Source organism: Schistocerca serialis, chromosome 8 (genome assembly GCF_023864345.2).
Source record: "Schistocerca serialis cubense isolate TAMUIC-IGC-003099 chromosome 8, iqSchSeri2.2, whole genome shotgun sequence".
In the NCBI taxonomy this organism is placed as follows: Eukaryota; Metazoa; Arthropoda; class Insecta; order Orthoptera; family Acrididae; genus Schistocerca; species Schistocerca serialis.
The window spans coordinates 400,906,946-400,930,339 of record NC_064645.1 but is presented as its reverse complement, the minus strand read 5'-3'; the positions used below and the strand labels follow the sequence as shown (position 1 = coordinate 400,930,339).

The window sequence follows — 23,394 nt, the reverse complement described above, 5'->3', positions numbered from 1 at the left end:
CCAACAGCAACATCAGGTACAGAAGAGACAGGTAATGCAGTACCGGTGTCGGGTGGCATCTCCTGAACAGCAGGAAGAGAACCCGTAGAATCCTGTTGCTCGACCGTCTCAGCGTGGAGGAGGGGTGGTACTGCACTGGAACACTGTAAAGGCTGGCCAGCAGGCGACGTCTCTGCGGGAACAACGGAACCCACAGGAACCGTCACGTCGACGGGTGAAGTGGGGGACGCAGATTGAACGCACATTTCAACATCAACAGAAGCAGCTACATCCTCTCTGGTAATGCTGGAATCACAATTAACGTCAGTAGACAACGCATTACCGCCAGAAGGTGCACCCTCTGTTAACGCCGTGTCAGAAGAACGAGACTGGAGTGGGGCGTCCTCGAAATATGTACCGTCCTCAGTCCGCGAGCGTTTGACTTGAGCTGCAGGAGCCGTCGTCCCCTCGTGGTTAGAAGCCGCACCGGTACCCACCGATAACGGTGTAAATTCGCGAGGATTAGGGGATAATATTACTCCATCATCTCTTAAGGCTGGAGATTGACAGTCAGTAGACTGCGAAGACACCATATCTGCTAATGTTAAAGGAAGACGTTTTCGATAAGACGACGTCAGAACAGTAGTACGGTGCGGACAATCGGATCTGACATGACCGCTTTCGTTACAGAGAAAACATGTTCCTTCTTGCCCTGCATAGGTAACATGGATCCGGTATACACAAACAGTTAAGTGGGAAGGAATAATCTTTTTAACGCACATGTCGACAATCCGGATACCATTAAAACGCTGGAAGCGATATTGTGCTGACCAGCGTTCCCACCGGATATGCCGCATTACTCCAAACGGAAGCACCGCTGTTTTAAGAAATGAATCGTCCACTTCAGGAGGAAGGTTATAAACTCTAACCGGGGTATGGTCGAGTGCCGCATTTTCAAGGAGGACTTGACTAACGGAACCATCTCGATGTGTAAACTAAACTTTAGAACCAACCCGAGAGAGAAGCCGTTCTACTTGAAAGGGATCATAAGACTTCACAAACAATGCATACAAATCAGAATCACCTGATCAGGTGTAACGCGGATAACATCAGCCAACCAGTTGTGAATTTCTAAAGAGCCGGGGTGAACACGACGCGTACTCTTGTCAAAACCGAAACGAACAGTAGCTCAACGAGGAATAGCCTTAGGAGACTCGACAGACACCACGGCGCGGGCAGAAAACACCGCCGCCTAGAGAAAAACGACAACAAACTCTTCTACGCAATTACGATGTGACTCCGTCCGATACACCAACAAGACTGAGTAACTTCGATACAAGCGGCGCTGCGGCACACGCGGAAGTTCACTACAACCTGCTCGCTCGACGCGCAAGGCGACACTATCCCACTCAGCTACGGAGGGTGTATCGAAGCTTGAACAGAATAATGAGTTAAAAGCTTCTTTACGTGCAGTAGTAAATCTTGTCTTCCCGATCCGTATGGGAGCAATTATTACGGGTTGTAGTATAGTCCTACATATCTCACTTAAAGCTGATTCTTGAAACTTTCTAAGTAGGTGTCAGGGAATATGTTGAGCATGTCTTCAAGACTGTGCTAGTTTATGTTTTTAGGCACATCAGTGAAGCTCTGCCGTTGGTCGAGCAAACACGTGACCAAAAGTTTTTTGTCATCTGTTGGTCCTTTATGACCAGGGGACATCGTCTGGTACATACTTTTCAATTCAATAAACTTTACCAACAGCCGTACACTTTAAGATATTTTATTTAATTTTGAACGCAGCCAGTTTCGGCAATTCATTTTGCCATCTTCAGATCCCATACACTTTTTTCGAATCAACAAGCTTATCGTATAGCACCATAAAACTGTATATCGCGAATCCCAATGGTTGAGCAGCTGATTCATACGAAAGCGTGACAGCAACTCACGCTTTCGTATGAATCAGATAACGATAAGCTCCTTGATTCAAAAAAAGCTTATGGGGCCTGAAGATTGCAGAATGAATTGCCGAAACTCTTTGCGTTCGAAATAAAATAAAATATCTTAAAGTGTACGGCTGTTGGCAAAGTTTATTGAATTGAAAAATATTTTTTGTTTCCCTTATATGAGTGCCTGCTGAACAGTAACGCGTCCGAAATTTTTATATAAAATCTCTTAAAGGTTTTTAAGTTAAACAAACGTTATTATCATTCTGCATCTTTATTCTTCACGTAGACATATTTGCAGCCCTCCGCCGCTAGAGGTCTCCGAACTGTAACACGGTGATGTGTAACGTAACACTGTCGGTGTGTGAGAAACAGCGTGCTGTAATCGAGTTTCGAATTTGAAGCGTTCATCAACACGTGGAACAACTTCCCCTTCAACATAACAATGCCAGAACACGTACGAGCGCCGCGACGCCTGAAACAATCAACGTTTTGAATTCGGTGCTACCGATCATCCTCCATACAGTCCCGACTTTGTCCGATACGCTTTTCGTTTGTTTCTAAAACTTAAAGAACATCTTACAGGACTTCACTTTTACGGTGATGAAGCTGTGCAAGCAGAGGTGGAGTTCTTGCTCCATCAAAGAAGTCAGACATTTTACAAAGACGGCATCAACAAACTGGTCTCTCGTTGGGAGATATGTATTCGTCACCATGGTAGCTATGACGATAAATAAATATGTACAGTTGGAGAATAAAGATGTAGAAGTGTTCTGATGGAGAGACTGAAGTTAATCAATGTATTCAGTGAGGTGGTTCATGACATATTTCAATGCTTAAGTGTTTTCTTTTGGAATGTTTGTGACTGAATGATTCATTCATGCATTCTACAATAAATTTTTGCTCTTCGAATTGTAGCATTTTTTGTCACTTTTACAACTAGAAATCACACTATTTCCTCAACATTAGTCCCCACTAAAAATTGTCAAGAGCCTTATCAAGAATATTTCTTCTTATTTTTCAACAGATACATACTTACGAGAAAACATCTGCATGCTCACACTCACAGTATTTGTCAAGATTTATAAATAAAATTTTCTTGTGCTTTATACATTCAGATTTGCGAAAACATGAAGGAATTTTATATTTATGTTCATATAGTTTTCTATGCTTGTGAATTTGGATAGAATATGAACCTATTTTTTTCCTTCCAAAGTACAACTGAAACTAAATACTCCTGGAGGAAGGTGGATAGGGGAAGGAGGAAATTACTGTGCCTGTCAGCAACATAAATTCAAAAATCACATGTTTCTTAATCACTGTAAATGATTATGCCTAAATCACACAAGTACATTGATGGTTAGCTGTTTTGATAAGACACTGATACGACTGGTCTCTGTCCAGAAGGTGAATCTGTTGCGCCTGAACATAATGTGTTTATTATTATTATCCTCATCATCATCATCATTATTAACAAGTTTGTTTGTGTGGCCATCTTCCGTAGCAAGCATAAAGATATTTGGCGTTGATAGGTCACATTGACCACACAAATTACAATCTTTGGAATATTAACTGCTCTGACGAGCCACCATGTTCAGTTCAATCTGTCTTTGTACTTCATGCAGTGTTCATGTATATCAGCCTTTATGGCAAAATATATGTGTATATTGGAAACTTGGGAACTGTTTATTACGTATATTACTATCCGTATCCAGAATCCCATATTGGTGACCCCGGACAAAAAGGTTCTACGTCTTTCGCGACTTTCATGCCGGTCGTATAGAATCATCAGGTTTCACGTCCGACGCCATGGCTACATCAGCGAACATTCTTTACGAAGATTTGGAGGCCCAGCTCTTACGACCAGGCCAACACAACCTTCTGCCGTCGGTTATTTCGCAGCTAACGGACAATGATTTGCGATCTTCGACGAGGATAACCTATACTTTAGCAACTCCACGACGACCGAGTGTTACGCAGTTACCTCAAACAATGGAATCAGGCTTTGTTTCGCCAGATTACGCACAACAATAAGTGAAAAGTGAAGTGGACGATCTACTAAATAGTGTGACGATCGATCACTCGTACGAAGTTCAAAAGGACCGAAATTCTCACTCGTGCTTTGATCCTCTACGCACCAGGACGTCTGTTACAGTAGTGCCTTGTTTTATTCCAAAAGCTTCAAAAGTTTTCACATGAAAACTATCTGCCATTTTAGGACACTAAGTATACTTTTCGTGAAACGTACACTTTCACATTCCTGAAGACCATCTCTGTAGCCGAATGTTTAGCGTCGCTGCCTTTAGCGTTGATGGTGCTGGGTTCGATTCCAGTACCGCTTCGGAATTTTCCTGAGGAAGGGAGGTCTGGAACAGAGTCCGCTCAGCCTCGTGGGGCCAAATAAGGAGCTGCAGGAATAAAGAAGGGCGGCAAATTAGGATTCACCACCCACTGGCAGTAACGGCTAGAGAGATGTACGACGTACAGATCAAATGTCCCACAATCATAGACGGCTGCTCATACTCCCTTTTAGGCAACACTAGGTCAGTCGTAATAGTCCTGAGGCCTCATTCTTGAGTGGTGTTATACATTTCTGAACACTTAAAGCAAGTTGCCAATCGTTCCACCATTTCGTTACAGACATCATTTTTCATTTCATTTAGTGCAGATTTAAAGGCCTGTTACCTAGCTTTAAAACAGAACGTACATTTTATAATGTTTTACCTGTAATAACATTCTAACATTCACAGTTCCACATTACGAAGAAATATATCCTTTCGGCAAAAAAGTAATAATAGTGTATGGAAAAGAAAATAAAGGAAACAAAATAGAAACTGCAAATTAGTTGACGGAAATTGAAGGTATTAAGGGAAATTGTTAGTAATTATGGAAAGGAGGAAGACAGATAATGATAAATGCTCGTCACTGTCAATGATTTGATGGAAACGTATTCAATTTACGTCAGAACATTTCCTTTCGATTGACAGTACGAGTTTTGTACATAATTTGACTAATTTCCTAAATTAATTACGTTTATGAGTGTTGATTAGGCAACAATAGTCAACACTGCTTAGATACTAGTACGAAGTACAGTTTAAAGACGATTATTATCGTAGTTATTGCTGTCAATACTTAATGGTGCTTTTTAGGCAGACAGATTTCGAAATTGTGTTATGCAATTATGGCTAGTATATTCTTTATTTGCAAGCTTTTATGCAGCTGTGTTGTACATATTTCTATCTCTGATATTATTCTATAAGTGGCAGTCAAATGAATACGAGACAGATGAAAAAAGTAATTAAATTGTTCATTATTTCAAAAGTAATCGCCATAGCCGTTAATAGCCTACATTTGTCTCACAATGATACAATAAGATCAATGTGTTCATGGAAAAATGTCTGCGGTTGCCTAAGGAACCGTGATTCTACCCACGACTGCATCTCTTCGTCCGAACCAAATCAAAGGCGACGAATGTCTTTCTTCAGAGATCCAAAAATACGGAACGAAAAGATCAGAACTGAGAGGAGAATATGTACGGGCTTCCCAGAAAAACATCTGTAACGTTCTCGCAACAGTCTTAGCAGCATGTGGGTGGTCTCCCAGAGACATAGCTCTAAAGAAGCCTGCTAACTGTAGGAGAATACCCTTCTGCCTTCGCCGCACAGCTCTTATTGTCGTCAGGCGGAGTATATGTATTTATGCGCTTGACGCAAAGAGTAAAGCGGATTCAAAGATCGCACTTTGGTATGTTCTCAAAAATGGTTCAAATGGCTCTGAGCACTATGCGACTTAACTTCTGAGGTCATCAGTCGCCTAGAACTTAGAACTAATTAAACCTAACTAACCTAAGGACATCACACACATCCATGCCCGAGGCAGGATTCGAACCTGCGACCGTAGCGGTCACGCGGTTCCAGACTGAAGCGCCTTTAACCGCACGGCCACACCGGCCGGCGGTATGTTCTCATGTGTGTTAGTGGATAATGTATGATGTTTATTTTTGTTAGCTTTTGTAGCAGTTCTTCGGCCTTGTCTCTTCTGTACATGGATCTTGAAGGAGAGTAGTTATTTGTAATTCCCAGGAATCATGTCGTATGTTCTCGGGCTATGTTTCTCTTTTCAATTTTCACCGATGTGTTTCTGATCAGTGCTGCTTTAAGAAGATGGCAAAAGGGCTTTGCTTCGGATAATCGTTAGTTTACATTGAGTTCTTCAGTACTTCATGTGTTTTATCATAGCCCTGGCACTTTCCTGTTTCAGCGGTTTTTCTTCTCCTTGTTATCGCTCTCGCGACATCCTCTCGCTCAAGAGAACAAGTGACGGTTTCAGTTCTGTAGCCAGTTCTAGTTTTATTCTTATGTTGATGTGCATGCGTTATATGAGGTTTCGCAGTAAATATTCTGCTGGGCCTCTCCACCCATGCTTGTTCGTACCATCATCTTCTCTCAGCGTTGACAAAACCAGCGGGGGGGGGGGGGGGGGGGGGGTTGCTTTTTCCTTTCAAAAATTATAAGATAATCCCCAAACATGCACTTGTAATGGTGTTTCTGTAAAGTGGTCCCAAGGTTGTTTCTTTGTCTGAAACGTTTTCTGTCTGTTTTTCGACACTTTAGATGTTTGTAGTCCTTCTTGTCTTCGTCTGGCGTTGTTTTCTCATCGGCAGTATTCTCCAGGTTGCTTTGTTTGTTTTCATAGATATGTGGGCTCTTGTGACCATGGGTCTTTCAGTGCTCCTTTTGGTTTATTGTTTCTGTGTGTTATTGCTGATTTTTGTACCGTCAGTAACAGTTCAGTCAGTGCATGGATTTGATAAGTCACGCTTCCTGTTACGTTTTGCAGATGATAATCTCACATGATATCACACAGTCTGTCCCAGTCTGCTTTATGGAGTGAGAGTCTGTCATTAGATACATCATCTGCTACGTTACAGATCCGGATCTATATGTGACTGTATTACTTTCAATTTATGTACAGCCTTCATGCACGGTCTAGTCTCCCATTTCTGTCACGGCTTTTTTATTTACGATTCTGTTATACAAACCTTGCACCCAGCGGACTCCAGACGCCATATTCGTTTACAAATGTTACAGTATACATGTGATGTGTTACGACAGCGAAAGGAACCTGTGACCACTGGAGGTATTCTATTTTACTTATTTTATGTTTACCATTAGATATCAGTTTAATTTTTTGTCAGAAGAACTCCAAAACCATGTTCTGAAATAGTGTCTTGTTCCTCCACTAGGCAGTGCCACAAGTTCCTCCAAAAATTCGTAACACCACACACACACACACAAATGCTATACCATCTAATGTAAATCCACCCGATGATTGAGGTTTAAACCTTTGAAACGCGTCGTGGAAATAAATAAAACGGTGACTGGTAACAATAAGCTTGTTGTTTCATTTAATGTCAATAACAGTCACGGTAAAGCCTAACCTAAAATGTTCGCATTTAAAGTCACGTTGAAGTCTTTCCACCAAATTCGCCTCAGCTGAACCCAATGGAGTACATGTGAGACGCCAGTTCCTTACCCACAAACCACCGGCCTTTAATATACGGGAATTGCGTGACCTGTGTGTATTTAGTGCCTCTTATCTCCGAAAGGTACCAAGTATTATCAAATCGATGTTAAGCAGATCCGCTGCTGTATTACATTCAAAACTGGGACCAGCAGTCTATTAAGCAGGTGGCACAATGTTTTGGTTCAGGCACCTCGCGAAATAATCGCGACGACTAAATGAAAGAAACTGGAGGTCGTACGCCGACTTATCGACGGTCTTGGCTCTCAAGTACCTTTCGTAACTGCAACAAAGAAAGGAGAATATGATAATGGCACCAGACATACCCTACTCCACACACCGTAAGCCGTAGATGTAGATAGGTTGGCGAACGGTAAATGCAATCCATCTGCTCATTTATTGTTGGGTGACAATAATGAATATTCAAAGGGCATCTTTTTACAGCGCCGAATTCATCAGTCCCCAGACCGACATTCTGCAGTTGCCAATTGCATGAAGGTTTTCCTTTACCTGAGGTGTGTACAGGTGATGGGATGGTTGTCCATTCGCTATCTAGGGTTGGACATTAATTGAGAGCACTAAAGAACACATAAAAATGTTACATAGTGCCCAAACTTTTAGGACCAAAGTGAAACAGGCGATAGAAGATCCCAAAATGAGTATTCTGAGATAAAAAAAAACAATGGTCAGTAGCAATATTCCTGGATCACTTGAATAAGCAGGGTATGTGAGCTATAGTTTATGAACCACAAACATTTAATAATGAACTATCACCTGGTGCGACGACGCTGGTGACGGTATCTTGTAAGCAATACACAATAATTTGTGATGTGTCCACTTTGGTGTTTGCGACTGTTTCCACCACATGATTGGTTGCCAAAGACGGAGTATTGTAGGCACAGCTTAGCTGACTCAGTTCTCAATACATTCATCCACCTCTGAGCATTGTACACGCTGTCGGTGTCATCCTAGGTTGAAAAAAACCTAAATGTACGTTAGTAAAGGCAGCAATACAACCTAGATATTAATACAATTTTGGAAAAGATAAGAGAAACTACAAATGTTCAAAGAACGACTCGATATGTAACGTCCTATTTTGTGCAATTAATGCATTCCTGAATACTGAGAAATTCATTTTTAAGCTAACTTTGTATGAAATTCTCTAATTTCTTTAATAAGATACGTGTTCTTCTTGTAAGTAGTGTATTGAAACGTCTAGTACCCAGGTTGTTGTTGTTGTGGTCTTCCGTCCAGAGACTGGTTTGACGCAGCTTTCCATGCTACTCTATCCTGTGCAAGCTTATTCACCTCCCAGTACCTACTGCAACATATATAATCCTGAATCTGCTTAGTGTATTCATTTCTAGGGCTCCCTCTACGATTTTTATCCTCCGTACTGCCCTCAAATACTAAATTGGATGTCCCTTGATGCCTCAGAACACGTACTACCAATCGATTCCTTCTTCTAGTCAAGTTGTGCTACAAATTTCTCTTCTTTCCAGTTCTATTCAATACCTCCTCATTAGTTATATGATATACCCATCTAATCTTCAATATTCTCCTGTAGCACCACATTTCGAAAGCGTCAATTCTGTTCTTGTCTAAACTATTTACCGTCTCTGTTACACTTCCATACGTGGCTACACTCCATACAAATACTTTCAGAAACGACTTCCTGACACTTGACTCTATACTCGATGTTAACAAATTTCTCTTCTTCAGAAACGCTTTCCTTGCCATTGCCAGTCTACATTTTATATCCTTTCTACTTCGATCATCATCAGTTATTTTGCCCCTCAAATAGCAAAACTCATTTAGTACTGTAAGTGTTTCCTTACCTAATCTAATTCTCTCAGCATCACCCAATTTAATTCTACATCACATTATCCTCGTTTTGCTTTTGGTGATGTTCATCTTATATCCTCCTTTCAAGACACTGTCCATTCCGATCAACTGCTCTTCCAAGTCCTGTGCTGTCTCTGACAGAATTACAATGTCATCGGCGAACGTCAAAGTTTTTATTTCTTCTCCGTGGATTTTAATACCTACTCCGAATTTTTCTTTTGTTTTCTTTAGTGCTTGTTCAGTATACAGATTGAATAACATCGAGAATAGGCTACAACCCTATCCCACTCCCTTCCCAACCCCTGCTTCCCTTTCGTGCCCCTCGACTCTTATAACTGCCATCTGGTTTTGTACAAATTGTAAATAGCCTTTCGCTCCCTGTATTTTACCCCTATCACTTTCAGAATTTGAAAGACAGTATTCTAGTCAACATTGTCAAAAGCGTTCTCTAAGTCCACAAATGCTAAAAACATATGTTTGACTTCCTTAATCTATCTTCTAAGATAATTTTCAGGGTCAGAATTGCCTCACGTGTTCCTACATTTCTACAGAATCTAAACTGATCTTCCCCAAGATCGGCTTCTACCAGTTTTTCCATTCGTCTGCAAAGAATTCGTGTTAGTATTTTACAGCCGTGACTTATTAAACTGATAGTTCTATAATTTGCACATGTGTCAACACCTGCTTCCTTTGGGATTGGAATTATTATATTCTTCTTGATGTCTTAGGGCATTTTGCCTGCGTCATTCATCTTGCTCACCAGATGGTAGAGTTTTGTCAGGGCTGACTCTCCCAAGGCTGCCAGTAGTTCTAATGGAACGTTGTCGTCTCCGGGTGCCTTGTTCGACTTAGGTCTCTCAGTGCTCTGTCAAACTCTTCACACAATTTTATATCTCCTATTTCATCTTCATCTACATCCTCTTCCATTGCCATAAGATTGTCCTAAAGTACATTGCCCTTGTATAGATCCTCTATACAGGGTGAGTCACCTACCGTTACCGCTGCATATATTTCGTAAACCACATCAAATACTGACTAACCGATTCCACAGACCGAACGTGAGGAGAGGGGCTAGTGTAATCGTTTAATACAAACCACACAAAAATGCACAGAAGTATGTTTTTTAACACAAACCTACGTGTTTTTAAATGGAACCACGTTAGTTTTGTTAGCACATCTGAACATATAAAGAAATACGTAATCAGTGCCGTTTGTTGCATTGTAAAACGTTAATTACATCCGGAGATATTGTAACCTAAAGTTGACGCTTGAAACCTCCGACGTTCAGTTGCGTGTTCTAACAAACACGGGCCACGGTCGGCGAGCAGCATCTGCAGCGACATGTTTACGATGACGACCGTGTTTACGAGTGTGGCTGTAGTGCAGTGTTGTGGTTTGGTCTAGCTGTCGCAGTGTCCGCATGTAGCGCTTGCTGCTATTGTTATTCTGCATTCGTCTCCGCACGCAGACCAACTGTAGTACACCGTGTTACCAGACGTCTGTGATAGTGTAGTGTTGTAGGAACTGTGACCATGGTGTATTCGAACTCTGAAAAGGCGGAGATGATACTCATCTATGGCGAGTGTCGACGAAATGCAGCTGAAGCCTGCAGGGTGTATGCAGAACGGTACCCGGACAGAGAGCATCCAACGTGCCGCACATTGCAAAACATCTACCGCCAACTGTATGCAACAGGTATGGTCGTAGAACGCAAACGGATCCGTAACAGGCCCGTCACAGGAGAAGCGGGTGCAGTTGGTGTGTTAGCTGCTGTTGCCATGAACCCACATATGAGTACACGGGACATTGCGAGAGTCAGTGGACTGAGTCAAAGTAGTGTCATGCGCATACCGCATCGACACCGCTTTCACCCGTTTCATGTGTCGCTACATCAGCAATTGCATGGTGATGACTTTAATCATCGAGTACAATTCTGTCAATGGGCATTAACAGAGAATGCGTTGCAGTTTCACAAACCACGGGGCAGTGAATCTACGGAACATGCATTACTGGTCCGTGGACAATCCTCGCCTGCTCAGACAGGTAGAGCGACAGCGACTGTGGACTGTAAATGTATGGTGCGGAATCATTGGCGACCACCTCATTGGTCCTCACTTCATTGCAGGGGCCCAAACAGCTGCAACATACATCGCGTTTCTACAGAATGATCTGCCAACGTTGCTCGAAAATGTCCCACTGGAAACGCGTCGACGTATGTGGTATCAGCATGATGATGCACCTGCACATTCCGCAATTAACACTAGGCTGACCCTTGACAGGATATTCGACGGGCGTTCCATAGGACGTGGAGGATGCATAAATTGGCCAGCCCATTCTCCTGATCTTACACCTCTGGACTTCTTTCCGTGGGTTACGTTAAAGGAGAATGTGTACCGTGATGTGCCTACAACCACAGAGGATATGAAACAACGTATTGTGGCAGCCTGCGGCGACATTACACCAGATGTACTGCGGCGTGTACGACATACACTACGCCAGAGATTGCAATTGTATGCAGCAAATGATAGCCACCACATTGAACATCTATTGGCCTGACGTGTCGGGACACACTCTATTCCACTCCGTAATTGAAAACGGAAACCACGTGTGTACGTGTTCCTCACCCCTCATGGTAATGTACATTTGCCTCAGTGAAAAAGACCAATAAAAAGTTGTTAGCATGTGGACGTAATGTGCTGTTGCAGTCTCTTCTGCACCTAAGGTCCATCACCGTTCCCTTTGGATCCCTACGTAATTCGGTGCTCTCCGATACACACGATCGAACAGCGAAGTAGTGGTACTCAAGCGTCAACTTTAGGTTACAATTCCTCCGGATGTAATTAACATTTTACAATGCAACATACGGCACTGATTACTTATTTGTTTACATGTTCAGATGTGCTAACAAAACTAACGGGGTTCCATTAAAAAAACGTAGGTTTGTGTTAAAAAACATACTTCCGTGCATTTTTTTATGATTTGTATTAACCAATTACACTAGCCCCTCTCCTCACGTTCGGTCTGTGGAATCGATTCGTCAGTATTTGATGTGGGTTACGAAATATATCCAGCGGTAATGTTAGGTGACACCCTGTATACTCCTTCCACCTTTCTGCTTTCCCTTCTTTGCTTAGAACTAGGTTTCCATATAAGCTCTTGATATTCATACAAGTGGTTCTCTTTTCTCCAAATGTCTCTTTAATTTTCCTGTAATCAATGTCTATCTTAAACCTAGTAATATATGCCTCTAGATCCTTAGATTTGCCCTCTAGCCTTTCCTTCTTAGCCATTTTGGTCTTCGTGTTGATTTCATTTTTGCGACGTTTGTATTTCTTTTTGCCTGCTTCATTTACTGCATTTTTATATTTTCTCCTTTCATCAATTAAATTGAATATATCATCTGTTACCCTATAATTTCTACTAGCTCTCGTCTTTTTACCTACTTGATCTGCTGCCTTCACTATTTCATCTCTCAAAGCTACCCATTTATTTCTTCCCCCCACTCTTGTCAATCGTTCCCTAATGCTCTCCCTGAAACTCTTTGCAGCCTGTGGTTCTGTCAGTTTATCCAAGTCCCATCTTCGTAAATTACCACCTTTTTGCAGTTTCTTCCGTTTTAATCTACAGTTCATAACCAATAGATTGTGGTCAGAGTCCACATCTGCCCCTGTAAATGTCTTACAATTTAAAACCTAGTTCCCAAATCTCTGACTTACCATTATATAATCTATCTGAAACCTTCCAGTATCTCAGGGCCTCTTCCATGCATACAATCTTCTTTCATGATTCTTGAACCAATTGTTAGCTACGATTAAGTTATGCTCTGTGCAAAATTCCACCAGGCGGCATCCTCTCTGGTTCCTTACCCCCATTCCATATTCACCTTCTTCTCTTTCTTTTCCTACCATCGAATTCCAGTCACCCATGACTATTAAATTTTCATCTCCCATCACTATCTGAATAATTTCTTTTATCTCATCATACATTTCATCAATCTCTTCCTCATCTGCAGAGCTAGTTGGCATATAAACTTGTGATAGGTGTGGGCTTCATGTCTATCTGGGCTACAATAATGTGATCACTCTGCTGTTCGTAAAAGCTTATTCGCTTTGCTATTTTTTATTCATATAAACCTAGTCCTGCATTACCGTTATTTGACTTTGTACTTATAACCCTGTACTCATCTGTCCAGAAGTCTTGATTCTCCTGCCACCAAAGTTTATTAATTCCCACTATATCTAACTTTAAGCAACTCATTTCCTTTTTTAAATTTTCTAACCTACCTGCTCGATTAAGGGATCTGACGTTCTGATCCGTAGAACGCCAGTTTTATTTCTCCTGCCAACGACGTTCTACAGAGTAGTCCCCGCCCGGAGATCCGAATGGGGTACTATTTTAACTCCGGAATATTTTACCCAAGAGGACAAAATCATCATTTAACCATACAGTAAAGTTGCATGCCGTGGGCAAAAATTACGGCTGTAGTTTCCCCTTGCTTCCAGCCGTTTGCAGTACCAGCACAGCAAAGCCGTTTTGGTTAGTGTTACAAGGCCAGATCAGTCAATCATCAAGACTGTTGCCCTGCAACTACTGTAAAGGTTGCTGCCCTCTTCAGGAACTTCATGTTTATCTGGTCTCTCAACAGGTGCCCCTTAGTTGTGGTTGCACCTATAGTATGGCTATCTGTATCACTGAGGCACGCAAGCCTCCCCACCAACGGCAAGGTTCATGATTCATGGGGGGGGGGGGGAGGTATTATTTTGAGTATAGGTAAGTCCAGGAGGTAACTTTTGATGTGTATTATCTTGATTAACTGATCGGCGTAATTTGTAGTTTTGTTGGTCTTATTTCGTATACATTAGGCAGCTGAGTATAAACAATTAGACTGCCGTAATTCTTAGTTTTAGAAGAGTGACATTTTAGGGCACATTTTGTTGTAAAATGTATTATGGCTGCTGCAACACATGTGAAAGGTCTATTTTATTTCTCAAAACTTTCACCTTCCCTCAAGAGCTTCCACGTAAGTGTCCATTCCAATGTGAACATTAAATAACATAAAAGAAAGTTAAATAAGACCTAAGCAACATGATATTTCTCACACATACTTGGAGTTTCCTGAATAAATACTTGGCTTCTGATTATACAGTATAAAGAGTTCTATGTTCAGTTACATTCTAGGTGTACAATAATCAATATAAATAATGTAATATTTGTGTCAATGTTACACAAGTTAAAAAGTCACTTACTGTTTCAACTTACTTTACAGCTAATTTATCATCTTCAAACCAAATTGTTGTTATTCTAAGTTTCGTTTACTTAATTCCATCAGCTACTTTCCAGTTCGAATTTCCAATTCTAATTATTGTGATAGACTCAGCACAATGAAAAGATTTACACAGCATTATGCAGTATAGTTATTCTATATGAATTGTACATAAAAAGAGTGGAATAAAATAAGCATAAGAGATACAACTTGAAATTTACCTTCTGCCTTCATTAATAATATATTATTCTGTTAGGGCTAAGTTCTAACTTTCTAATGTCAGAAAAACATAGATTATACTGGACTCGCATTTGGGGAGGACGACGGTTCAATCCCGCGTCCAGCCATCCCCATTTAGGTTTTCCGTAATTTCCCTAAATCGCTCCAGACAAATGCTGGGATGGTTCCTTTGAAAGGGCACGGCCAACTTCCTCCCCTGTCCTTCCCTAATACGATGAGACCGATGAGCTCGCTGTTCGGTCTCCTCCCCCAAACAATCCAATCCAATCCAAAACACAGATTATAAATAAGAATACATAACGACAAAGACGCAGATACATTGAATGACAAACAAATTTCATTCAGAGTAACAGAGTGTTATGAAACTTTATTTTCAAAAGATTTCACTGTTTATGATTTTGCCCTAAAATCGTATTGATAAACAGACAAGATACTGTTTCACGTTTGAAGTACATGCAATATTCTATGCCGTAGTTTAAATCCACTTCTTGCCACCTTCGTTATTTAAGAGGTGCAGGGGAAAATGATGTAATATTTTAGCAACTGAGAAACAACTCGAAAAATTCCCTTGTGTCAGAATACAAATTGTTTTTAATATATTGTGTTTTAGTTTATGACATCAATTACACATGGTATGATAGTGCTACTTTTGTAAATTAACTTAGAATCCGAATAAAGCAGAGGTACTTTCCACTTGATATTGGTTTAATGGACACAAGTTATATCTTCTTTCAGGTGGAACCTATGACTATGCGGAAGTGATTCAGAAGTCATTGCTGTTCTACCAGGCAGAGCGCACAGGCAAATTATCAGGAATGGATCCTTCTTTGTACTGGAGGAAGGACTCTTGCCTCGATGACAAAGGCCAGAACGGAGAGGATCTCACTGGTGGATACTTTGACGGTGAGTCACTTTTATTTGCATGATTAATGGGCTAAATACACACTAAGTTTTTTAATTAATAAGGAGGTCATAAAAATGAAAGGATTATTGACAAAAACTGCAGATGAAAACTAGAAGTAGAACTCTTTTTTCCATTTGCAGAGAACGTTCTACTTGTTGATATATCAGAACACGCATGAAGGATCATATGAAAGTTTTCCACTATTGGAATTCTTCTAATGCAATGCACCTTTCCCAATATGTTTAAGTTAGGAATCCGAGGCTCAGGCTAGTGCACATTTTTAGATTAACTGATGCTAATTCCCTTCCTTGTCCAAGTAAACGAATGTTGCAAATTAGAGTTTTAATCCATTATAAAGCTCTCTCAGTCAATAAGCTATATTAATTCAGAGAAACAGTTTAATTAGTTAAAATAAAACCAATATCATCCTCTGTAAGGGTGTTATTGTTGTTGTAGCTATCAAGTGTGATGTTAACGACGACATCATTAGGTTCTGATACCACAACAATCGGAAAGTAAATCTGATAACCTCTGAAACTTTATTTTGGATGTTCATTTGTCTATTTGTATCAAATAGATTATATTTGATATATAGTTTCTAGATTATTTTCTTATTACCTAACCACCACATGTACGAAAGTTTCATCTGATTTGATTCCAAACACAATTAGAAGACGATATTTTGTTTATAGGTGTAGTTCAGCATCTGTGATGCGTATTCTTTCCATCAAAATAGAAGTCATTCGACAGCTCCACAAAATTTTTGTTAATTCACTATACCGGTTTCGACAGATTAATCTGTCATCTTCAGAAGTTTGATACAGGTATAAACCACGGGTAAGCCGAAGTTAGAGAAGGACTGGATCATGAAGTCGTCTTTTGTCACAGATACAAAACCGATGAAGTGAATTTCATAAAATTTTTGTGCAGCTAACGACTGATATTCGTTTTTGTGGGAAGAACAAACAAAACAGTAACACAATTTCCACCAAAGGACTCCTTCACTGACAGGTTAGTCGTGCAGCTGAACAACGTGCTTCATTCACTAAGCAGTTGCCATAAGCCCTCACAGAATGACGATTTATCCATGTGGTCAGCATAGCACTCTTTCCCTCGCCTCACCACCCTGCTCTGCATTTGTTCTTGCTGTAGAACTATTTGGTTATCACCTTGCATTTCCTGTTGCGTTTTATGAGAATTGTTACTTCGTGTAACAGCACGACTTTCCTTGTAAAACTTTTCATGTCCCTGTAGAAAATTACTCCAAAGTTTTGGATTAAGTAAATGAAGATTACTTCAGTGAAACATAACAAATAATACTTGAGCTTGGGAAGAGCTGTGAAAAAAAAGAACAAATACCTCACCAAAAGGTGACAGTTACATTGAAAGATATATGTTAAGGTTTGATCAGGGTAGATCCAGAAAATAAAGTCAGTAGTTGCCAACCGCAAGGTGGAATTAGTATAATATCTTTGAGTAGGAGGATCTTTGATGGTTAAGAGTGTCGGGCACGGGCAGCAAAAACCAGTGAGTCGCAGCTAGGTGCCTGGATGAAGCAGACGTGTGTGGACAGCTTTAAGGTAGGAGGCGCGCTCGCTGGGCATTTACCCTAAGAAAACTTTAGCATATAAATGAGAGTAGATATGTAATGATTTCAAAATGGTTTTCGTTAGCTGATGTTCAGAGTTATGATTTGTATGTCCAAGGTTTGACACAGTAAGCGTTTTGTAAAAGTTTTTGTAAGAGTGATTCGTGCTACAAAAATGTTGGAAATGGTAAGTTTTGTGTATGACTTAAAATTTTAACAATATATATATTGAGATCAAAATTGTGTTTAAATCACAGTCCACATCCTTTGCTTGTATTGAATATGAAAATGAGTAGTAAAGTTACCAACCAATGAAAGAAAATAAAGAAAATGAGGCCTCTATGCTATATATATGTGCAGTTCATGGTTTGAAATCAATTTTGGTATAACTAACATTATCAGAGCAAAGTTATTTCTAAAAACTAATTTTATGCCATATACAACTGGCGTTATTCAAGTCAAGATATAATTTCATTAAGTAAACATCAGGGCCAAAAGTTAATTTTTCAGTACCATCTTAATGCCATTGGACAAATGGCATTATTCTCTTTAACTTGATTGCTGAGTAAAATACATGTTGCATTTCTGGCAAAATGGAGGAGTGCAAGAAACAAGTTCAGAGACACAGTCAGATGCAGGTTTGCTGAATAATTAATTTGGAACAATCTTATCATTGATACTTTCACAAACAAAATAAGGTTACAATTTTATCTAAGATACTTTCAACATTCTAAACTATTTACCAAATTTTGATGACCTCTACTTTATTATTATAAACTGTTGGATGAATACAGTACCTCCGTTGATGTCGTCGCAGTCGGTGGTCAGTAACACAGCAGAAAGCGGTAGCTCTTCGTCAGACTCAATTTAGCATGAGATTCAACTGTGCCCTTGAACCACCGCGGTTAAACCAAAGTGTGAAACCAGCCTCTGACTCGACACTTTCTGGCGCTCCATAGCTGGCGACTACATGAAGTTCGGCTTCACACTGGCCTACACAATGACGCTGTTGTCGTGGGGCGCCATCAGCTACGAGCAGGGTTACTCCAGCGCCGGAGCTTTGGACGGCGTGCGCGACGCCATCAAGTGGGGCACCGACTACCTGCTGAAGGCCCACGTCTCCGCCAACGAGCTGTACGTGCAGGTCGGCAACACGACCGCCGACCACAACTACTGGGGGCGGCCTGAGGACATGACCCTCGAGAGGCCTGCCTACAAGGTCGACACGGAACATCCAGGTATGACTAGTGGGGTTGACCACAGTCTGATGATAGTAAAGTAGCAGCCACTACTCTCCTCATGCTTCATGAAAAAACATGTCAAATGTTCTAGCCTATTGATGACTGCACATTAGGAAACTCATTTTGCAAATTCTGTTATTACTTTTACGAATTCTGAGAAATTCATTAATACATTTTTCTGTTATTGACAAAAAGAGAAATTATTGAATTAATCCAACTTCTGAAACATTGTGGCGGCTTTTGTGTATCGTCAACATCGACAAGTGCAATGAATATGGATGATACGATACTCTATGGTATTCTGCGGTTTGAATTCACTCTGTTTTTTTTTTAGCAGTTTTTGCATTTTGATTTTGTAAATGACACTGACAATATTATAAACATGTATAATGCATTATTCAAACTACAACTTCTTCCGCATAATTATTTTGTTGAAATTGCACAAGAATTCCACCTGACGTCGTGTAATAATGTTGACTGTAAACTGTGATCATATCACTAAATTTACAGGTCGTACATCAGAGCTTTTATAATTTTTTTTTGTCTTCGATGGATTTAATTATTCTTAGCAAATTGATCATGAAAAGGAACCACAGAATACCACCCGCACACAACACTGACGTATGCTACCAGAAATATTTTTCTCCGTGATTCGTGCGTAGTTTAATTTTGGCCACATACATCAGCAATGAAATCTTGTTCAACAATAAATACCATCAGCACTGTTCTTAGAAAATGCAGTCTGATTCGATTATTTTTTTCTTTTATTAATTGAGTTCAGTACCACCGGTGCACATTTATTTCTTACACATCGTATTATTGAAAGATTGCAGTTTCAAGTAATTTAAATTTGCCGATGTAATAAAAGTTAAGATGGCGGCCAACAAAAGATAGAGGATTTCTTTTTTAATCAAGATTTTCCTTTTCCCAATAAATCATTAAAATTTATGCTACCAATAAAAATAAATTATTAAATTATTTTTCAAATTAGTTTAACACAAACCCATGCTATTTTCAACTAGAAGTACAGACGAAGTTGCTATATAATCGCAAATGAAAATGGCAGCGCTTCTTGCAGCTATGATAAAACAATTAATACAAAATTATAATTAAAACAGGAAATTTTCAATAATTAATCATAAATAGTTTTAACGTTTCTGGCTCTATTTGTTTTTATCAGCAAATGAACATAAAAGTACAATAATTTTGCATTAAATATTTTTCATTTAACAGACCTCAAATCGATTCGCGTCTTGCGATGTACATCAGAAGAAGACGACAAAAGGGTACAAAACAAAAGAAAAGAATGACATAGATTAACAAAGAATGTGAGACAAATATTGTCTCTGTTTTACATAATTATCATCTTTTTAAGAAATAATTACATAATTGAATGAATATTATCCACAAGTTCATATTCAACTCATATATATATATATATATATATATATATATATATATATATATATATATATATATATATATATATATATCGTGGATGTTATAACAAGGATGACCTTATCACCACGATTTACTGTGTGCGATCCGTATGAGTGTATTTCAAAAAGTTTCATCCCGTTTCACAACCCTATATCTTCTAAATATATGAAGACAGAAATCTGGGCTGCACGCCAAGTCATTCATAGGACTACAACGTTTATGTTAAGAAAAAAAGCTGTCTTTACGTTTTACATGTTTGCAAATGTAAATGTCGTGTGACTTAGGGTCTTCCGATGATTAATAGGACAACAGAACACCCAGGTCTTGAGAGGAGAAAATCTCCGACCCAGCCGGGAATCGAACCCGCTATATTCTGTAGCGCTGACCACTCAGCTACCGGGGGCGGACAGCTTTATGGTGCGTGCTACGATTTCGCTTAGGAATTAAGTTTTCAGCTACTTTTCACGGAAGATCAGTGTTCCGTTTCCTAGATTTACGGCAAACGCACAGGCGTCCTGTACTTTTGGGAGGATGTCTGCAGTTACTTTTTTGAGAGCTGTTGTTATACAACATCCAATTTCGCCAAAAGTTTCGGAAGGAGAGACGTATAGACAGTCTTCCAGTTCTTGTTTTGTTATCAGTCATCTGAATAATTTGATGCGACCAACCATTACTTTCTCTCCTGTACGAACCTCTTCATCTCACAATAGTACTTGCTTCCAACTTGCTCAATTATATGTTCCAAATACTTTAATTTCTCTTTCCCTCTACAGGTTTTACCTTGAGTAGATCACCTCTTTTTCTGACGCCTTAATACGTGTCTTATCATCTTGTTGTATCTTCTTCCCAGTGTTTTCCTTAAGCTTTTTTCTTCGCCTATTCTGTGGAGAGCCATCTCTTTCCTTATCTTAGTGGTCCACCTAATTTTTAACATCCTTTTATAGAACCAAACGTCAGACACTTCGAATCTATTCTTTTCCTCTTTTCCCATAGCCCGTGATACACCAACATACGATGCTGTGCTGAAAACGTACAAACTTAAAAATTTCTTTCTCAGATAAAGCCCTATGTTAGGTGCTAACAGACTTCTCATGAACAAAAGTGCGCTTTGGCTTATGCCATTCTATCTTCCCGGCTCTCTTCACGCTTTGCTAGGTTTATTTGCTGCCAAGCGAGATGGCGCAGTGGTTAGTGTTGTGGCGTAACAAGCTTGCTACGCCACACTGGGAAGGGAGCCGTAAGGCACGCGTACACACACGCCGACTGGCGTCAAGTCTGGAACAGGATACGTTATGACTGCTATCAAGAAAATACGTAGCTTTGGAATATACTTAACTTTATTCTTTGTTGGTTTACAACGTTCTTCTGGAGACATTTATACGATAACTCTCAACTAGGTAAGGCTAATGGCGCCTTGCTAGGTCGTAGCCATGGACTTAGCAGAAGGCTATTCTAACTATCTCTCGGCAAATGAGAGGAAGGCTTCGTCCGTATTGTCGCTAGCAATGTCGTCCGTACAACTGGGGCGAGTGCTATTCCGTATCTCCAGACCTGCCTTGTGGTGGCGCTCGGTCTGCGATCACACAGTGGCGACACGCGGGTCCGACATGTACTAAATGGACCGCGGCCGATTTAAGCTACCACCTAGCAAGTGTGGTGTCTGGTGGTGACACCACATTCCTCCCCCGCAAATCGGCGAACGGTCGTGTTATAAGGCTTCCGCCCGCCGTGGGGAGGACCCCATGTTGACGTATGCGATGAGGTGGGGAGCCTAACAACAGGCGAGGCTGTGCCACCCGCACCCGGCCATTCGGTCCGAGGGGAGCTAGGAAACGCCTGAAAACCTAGTCCAGGGTGCACGTCAACATGCGGTGTATGCGCCCGTAAAGAGACAGGAGGGGCCGACGGGTCGATCTCCATTGCGTCGGGGTACCCGACGCGCAATGACGTCATGTGGTCCGGAGCGGGCAAGAGTTCCTTGGCGGAGGACAGCTGGTCACGGGAAGCGATCGGCGGCGCGTGACCCAGGGAGGCGCCCGGCGGCAGCAGCGAAGCGTCTAATGCGGGCGGCGCCGGCTGGAGGACAGGCGGCGGCGGCGGCGGCTGCGGCGGCGCGTCGCCATGGGGCAAAATCGAAGGCATCGTCGGTAACACCTGGGGATGAGGCGAGCCCAGGGCGTTGACCGGACGGCACCGTCGCTGAAAGCAGACGGGGAGCGGCAGAACCCGTGCGACGACAGAGGCGCAGCTGATTGAGATGCCGACGCACCTCACCAGAGGCCCCCAAAACCATATACATCGCGCAGCCGAGGCAGCGAAGAATGCGCCCTGCGAGCCAACGCCGTGAACCGCGATAGTTGCGATAGAATACAACGTCGCCTGGAGCAAAAGCAGAAGTCTGCCGCTGCATAGGAACCTGATGCGGCGGATGCAGCAAAGACATCAAGGTTCGATGAGGACGACCGTGGAGCAACTCAGCCGGCGAGCGACCATCTCGGGGCTGAGAGCGATACGAAGACAAAAAGAGCAACAAGGCGTCCTCCCGAGAATGCGACTCTTTCAACTTCAACATCTGTGACTTGAAAGTCCGGACCAATCGTTCAGCGGCACTGGTTGACTGAGGCGAAAACGGCGCGGATGTCAGATGTTGAATACCATTGGCCTGGCAGAATGACTGAAATTCTGCGGACATGAATTGTGGGCCATTATCGGAAACAATAGTCTGCAGAAGACCTTCAATGCAAAAGATAGCGGATAACGCTTGGATGGTGGCGGAGGACGTCGTGGAAGACATCCGGACAACAAAAGGAAAATTACTGAAGGCATCGACCAGAACCAACCATCGAGCATTCCAGAATGGACCAGCAAAATCAATGTGCAAGCGTTGCCAAGGGGAAGTGGCTTTGGGCCATGCAAAGAATTTCCGCGGCGGCGCGGATTGTCGTTCGGCACACGTCATGCAAGAAGAACACATATTCGTAATCGCAGCATCGATTCCGAACCAAGTACAGTGCTGACGAGCAAGTTGTTTCGTTCGCACTATACCCCAATGTCCTTGGTGAAGAAGCCGTAAAACAGAGGACTGTAACGAACGTGGGACCACGACTCTGGACTGATCATTATCAGAACGCAACAACAAAACACCACGTCGAACAAAAAGTCTCTCCTTATGAGCAAAAAATCGGCGAACCAACGGATCGTCGATCTGAGACGTTGACAAAGGCCATTGCGTAGCAACAAAACGCAAAACGGCAGCAAGGACAGGGTCAGCAGCTGTGGCTGTAGCTACACGACGAAAATCAATCGGAAACGATTCGACCACTTCATCGGTTTCCGCATCAATGAACATGCAAGCAAGTTCGGAAGAATCGAATGCTTTATCCTCAGCAACAGGCAAACGGGACAACGCATCGGCGTTTCCATGCTTA

The 23,394-nt window shown here is 41.4% G+C and overlaps 1 protein-coding gene across 1 annotated transcript in view; it reads left to right on the top strand.

Annotated features, from left to right (window-relative positions):
• Window positions 1-23,394, top strand: part of LOC126416234 (endoglucanase A-like) — a 129,239-nt gene that overhangs the window by 6,703 nt on the left and 99,142 nt on the right. The window contains exons 2-3 of the mRNA XM_050083845.1: window positions 15,529-15,696; window positions 18,245-18,523. Of these exons, the coding sequence (XP_049939802.1) occupies window positions 15,529-15,696; window positions 18,245-18,523 (447 nt within the window). The remainder of the gene's footprint in view (window positions 1-15,528; window positions 15,697-18,244; window positions 18,524-23,394) is intronic.